We start from the raw sequence: 5,452 nt of genomic DNA on the forward strand, positions 1-5,452 counted from the left end.
CACTGCAAAGGATCATATTTGAGCCACAATTGAAACATAATGCCTACAACGAGGATCACATTTGAGCCCCCGATTGAAACCTAATGCCTACAGCAACCGAAACTAACTCTACCCCGAAAACATCTTCTTGAAACTAGCAAGGTTTCTGATCAGACCGACCAGTCCATGCTTGAAATATTAATGCTTCGGTCTAACACCAATTTTTCTTGTAGATGCTCCAAAACATCCTCTCCGATTCGAAGTTAAACTGAATGGGCCCAATTCGTCGATGACAGCCCATGAATCTGATGGAGCAGATCAAGCACGCCATTGCATCAGCCCATGTGGATGCGATTCATGCCTGATGGGCGCACCTTCCAGATTGGATCTGTTACACTTCTTTAATCCAAATCCATCCACATTGCTTTGAAATATCAATAATAAAAAAAAAGCTTTGGCTTCTGGTTTGACTCATTTGGCGATCGCTATCCGTTGATTGAAAACTTTCTTCGCGATCTCTCGTTTCAATAGCCATTCATCTTCTGAAGACACAGTACTAGGATGTCCAAAACAAGTGTTTTATATAATTTATACATTAGAGACTAACAAGTAAACAAAACATGGCCACAGAAGGCTGGGCAAGCAGCAGTAGAAAAGGGCGATAGGGGGAAAGAAGATTGGCCAGGGACAAGAATCGACTTCTTTCCTTGATCTTTTATTTGCGAGTAAGCAATTAGAAAACGTATGTACAGACCAAATCCAACACAAATGCACACAAGCAACGCAGTCCTCAGCTCCCAACTTCCCATCCTTTCCTTTCTTGCACGGCCACGCTCTTACCTCGTCGGCTGCTGGATCGTCCTCGGACTCACCTTAACCTTCACAATCTTAGGCGCCTTCTCCGCATACTTCGATTCCTCCCACAAGCCACGCCGCCCCTTCCACTTCTCCGCTCCCCAAGTCATCACCTCCCACTTCATCTTATCATCACGACGCTTCTCTTCCCTCTCCTCCTCCTCCTCCTCCTCTTCCTCCTCCTCTGCAGAGCATCCATCGGCCGTTTGATTTAGATGAAATGATGAAGATTTGGTGCTAAAGTGGGAAAGGGAAGGGGTACTTACGGTGGGGAGGGTAGAAGAGGGAGTCGATGTCGTCGGGGAGGGCAGGGTCGTAAATGTCGGAAGAGTCGGGGTCATTCTGGGGCTCGTGGAAGCACTCACGGAGCCAGTAGTCGCGGAACCAGGGGGAGAAGTGGACGAGCTCCCACCACTCCGCCGAGAAGTCCTCCACCGCCCGGTACGCCCCCGGCACGTACGGCGCCGCCTCCGGATTCAAAACCGACCCCATTCTCCCCGAAATTACAGCCATCGCCGCCCAATACACGGTAGATAGATAGATAGACAGACAGGTAAATCCCCTTCCCCTTTCGAGCGCCCGATACGAGTTCGGATACCTGGGATAAGCCGTCGATATATAAACCTCTCGGAAATAATAAGACCTTCAAGATGAAAGAAAATAACTAAAATGACACTATGTTACTCTTGAGACAGGTTACCTGATGGATGAGCTTCCTGCTATTTTTATGAAATACAGGGGTAATTTGGACCTTACGCGGTACCCCAGCCAGCCGCGCGATATCATCCGCGTGATTGGCGGAGAATCCTAGGGAGGATTGAAATTGGACGGTGGTGATTGAGGTAGAACGGACGGAAGAAGGATGAAACTGTGTACTGGGGAAAACCGTAGGTGGGTTCGTTCGAAACCAGAGCGAAGAGACATGGGGGAAAGCGATTTGTTGTTATCCGGGACGCGTCACTGTTCTTATCCGTTTTAAGTGACGTGGTCGGGCGCGTGCGAGGGGAGTGATGGGAAATGATTCGCGTGCCCATGTTCGAGGCTCCAGAAAGAGACCGCATTCAATGTCCTCTGTTTAGTTGGACGGTGATTCCGATGCCCATTCAATGCTCTCCACTTCCGACCGGGGCCCGCTCTATTGGAATCCATTAAAATAATGTAATAATATAATTAAAAATAAAAATATATTTTTATTCTTATTAAAAATAAATAATACTATTATATTGATATTTTATTTATACCATGTTCGAGTCTTAATTGATTTTTTTAAATTATAATATAGGTATAAGCATGCTCCAAAGGCTCATGAGGTGTACCTTTCGTAATGCTGGTCAGAGTAGTCTTCTAATTGGGGTTGTATTTTTGCAAAATAAAATAATATTTTAAAAATTATAAGTTTGGCTTGTGGTTAAATCTGTTATGGCTTTAGAAAGTTTTGGTCGGCGATCGGGATCTCAATATGGTGGATCATATCTGAAACCTCATCCAAACCTACTTAAAACGGCTAAATAAGACCATAATAGTTTAGTAATTTTTCTAGATAGGGACTCCCTTTGTTTGCAAATTTAGACGCTGCTAAATTAAAATTAAAGAACAAGAAACTTTGGAATCTTCATTTGGATTTTGAGTACCCTAGTTACAAGATCATGACCTTCTCTTTCAATTGAATAGACGTTCTTTCACATTATCATTTGCAAAAGTAAAAGTAATCGTCGTCTTTATATTTCGATGTACTTTAAACATGGGAGCTTTTTTTTTTCTGCTCTTCGATACCAACTTGATATGATTAAGTAGTAGAATTTTTTTTTTTTAACTTGCTCAATTTATACCACTCCACGATAAATATAAAGTAAGAAAATATTTTACAGTAGAGCTCAAGCCATTGTTTACTAAAAATAAATAGAATCATTATACAAGTTCTCTACTTATATTAGTGAGATTCAAGATGAAAGGAAAATAGGATGGAAAGCAAGAAAAACCCGCCAATACTTATAAATCCAATACAAAGCCTCAATTTAAACCAGCGGGGTTCGCCATTTCACAATATCAATTGAACTCCTTTCCTAATTAAAACCAGATTTTGTAAAGTAGAAATTACAATAATTTTTTTGGGGGAATTGAAGACAGATCTTAACTCCTATATTAACTTCTCCTTCTATCGCATTGTCAATTTCTTTCATATTAAAATTTATAGGCCCCCCAACTTTAGTTGATGATCGAGATTTGGATGTTACAAATCTTATTTCCAAATCCTATCCAAACATAGGATAGATTTGGATACTTATATACGATATAAAAGCCAAAATAATATATTTTGGCTAGCCTCATCTTTACTTAGATATTATTTATCTCTACCAGGACTATTACTTGTAGCTTAATGCTTCATTATCCAACAATTTTTTTTATATCACACAAGTAGAAAAGCTATTATAAATAATCTATCAAGCAAGAAACTCTTGGCACAAAACTAGTTCGTACATCCCCTTATGAAGCATGGCATTGCAGTGTTGTATTCTATCAGTGTAAGATCAATCCTCATTTGCTTCCATATAAACTGGTGTCTGCCAAATCCCTGCAATTTTATCGAGGTTCCTCTAAATAAACTATAAAAAGTCAACCAAGCTATCAGCTTAAGGCTGGAGCTTGTAAGCCAATCACAAGTGCAGGACCCTAGGAACAAAATATTGTTTTAAAGATCAGCTAGTGAATAGACCTAATCTCCGGCATAGTTCGAAATGGAGGAGATTCTTCTCCGCCGTCGTCAATCAGAGCTCTGCTTTCGTTTTGAGTTGGACGGGCCTTCGAGCTGCGTTCTGATGCTGGGCCGGCCTACAATTTATTTGTGGGGGAGTGGTCTGAGTTTAAAAGCGGCGCATCAACCATTTTTGGAAGATGGGCCCACGGCAACCAAGTCGCATCCATAAACGAGCTTTCCAAACGGTCGATTCCAAGCTACAATGGATTTGATGCTACTTTGCCCGATATATGAGGCACTTTAACTGCCGGTAGGATGGGTTCTGAGTGGACCCACGAAACGAGTTGGCTTTCCATGGGCCCAAGGGCAGCGGGGAACTCGTGAGTGCATTTTGAGAGGTACCTATTGGTCGTAGGTGGGCTTAAAAATAGGACACAAAGGTCCTTGATCTCATTTCTCTCTTATTTTCTTAAGGACACAAGGACCCTTCCAGGGTGGACACAAGGCCCCTTCCAGGGTCAGCCATTCTAATACTATTCCTGCCCATGCTTGTTTGCAGCGCTCTCATTGGATCTGATGCATTAGTGATGACATGGGTCCAAAATTTTGATAGATCCTTGATCTCATTTCTCATTCATCCGAAAGGCCTAAGTAAAACGCAACCCCACCTTCTGACTTAAACTTCAACGGCAGCAACAAGGGTGATAGGAGAGGTGCCGCATTTGTTATCAGGAATCAAGAGGCCAAATTTATAGCGGCTAGGAGCCGACGAATCTTCGATTAGTCTGTGATCAGTGCCGAGGTCAGGGCCGCATGGAAGGGTGTTTTCTATGCGAGAAGAGTGCTGAGCGCGGATCGTATTATTCTGAAAGAAGATTTAGCCACAATGATCGAGTAGATCCAGGGTGCGGGTCATGCAGCAGGTTGGTCGCGGCTGATACACGACATCCACAGTATGTTGGGGAAGTGCGCCTTCCAGAGGGCCATTCATGTCTTTCGAGAGGCCAACAGTGCAGCAGACTAGATAGCATCTTTTGCAGCTCACTACTCCGAGGATTTTGTTTGGGACATTCAAGCATCGGTACGATATATTTTTTTTATGCTTTTTGACTTTATGGGTTGCACTTACACCCATTATATGTGAGGTGCCGATGTAACAAAAAAAAAGAAAAAGAAAGAAAGAAAAAAAGGCAACCCCACGCCACCAGCAAACAAAGGTACTCCGCCCTCGTCGCCCACATCCACATGCATGTGTTTGTTACAAGGGCCCTCCCCCGTGCCAGGCCAACCCAAAGATGTTTGATGCCATGCATGCATGTTGCTTCGTTGATGTCTCGTTCAACTGAATTTTGCTCATTTTGTCCACCTCAGCTTAAAGCTCCGTACCATGCAATTGTCACATAGTTACGTAATAACGATAAGAAAATTGAAGCAAAGGTGTGCAAAATGAAAATGTAAATAATATGCTAACCTTGCAAAGAATTTCCATGCATCATAGAAAAATATAAGGTTAGTTGATCGGCTATGACATTGGCGTCACGCACCACACATTTGATGAATTTCTGGTCAAATGCATGCTTATTTAATTCCTCATATTTCACATATGGCATGAAGGAGCACATGTTTAGGTCTTGGTCACCCATGCAATAAATTTTCGATTGAAGTGAGGACTTGACCCCCTTTTCCTTTTATCAGGACAACTTTATCATACTCTTTGATGAATTGTTTATGTAGCATTGTTCATCAATTTTTCTTTTTTAAAAAAAAGCGGTTGATGCCAGCAGATAAAAAAAATATATCACTCATATTGTTATAGTGAAAATATTTTTCTGTTTCAAGATTATGAAAGCTATCAGCCAATTGCTCCATCAAAAAGTTTTTCTTTGACTAAGAGATGGCAGTTGATAAAATCTCATTAGCATA

The 5,452-nt window shown here is 41.9% G+C and overlaps 1 protein-coding gene across 2 annotated transcripts; it reads right to left on the minus strand.

The window, feature by feature from the left end:
• Positions 1 to 539: 539 nt before the first annotated feature.
• On the minus strand, positions 540 to 1,432 carry LOC103721506 (protein EARLY RESPONSIVE TO DEHYDRATION 15-like). Of its 2 annotated transcripts, none has more exons than XM_008811752.4 (2): positions 1,101 to 1,432; positions 540 to 1,018 (listed from the first exon to the last, which is right to left on the minus strand). In XM_008811752.4, the coding sequence occupies exons 1-2, from the start codon at positions 1,345 to 1,347 to the stop codon at positions 816 to 818; spliced, it is 450 nt and encodes a 149-aa protein (XP_008809974.2). In that variant the 5' UTR covers positions 1,348 to 1,432; the 3' UTR covers positions 540 to 815. The 2 variants fall into 2 exon arrangements, with proteins under 2 accessions (XP_008809974.2, XP_038988923.1); XM_039132995.1 differs by having other exon boundaries at positions 540 to 1,006; positions 1,101 to 1,419.
• Between the last annotated feature and the right edge of the window lie 4,020 nt (positions 1,433 to 5,452).

This window comes from Phoenix dactylifera, chromosome 13, assembly GCF_009389715.1.
Source record: "Phoenix dactylifera cultivar Barhee BC4 chromosome 13, palm_55x_up_171113_PBpolish2nd_filt_p, whole genome shotgun sequence".
Lineage (NCBI taxonomy): Eukaryota > Viridiplantae > Streptophyta > Magnoliopsida > Arecales > Arecaceae > Phoenix > Phoenix dactylifera.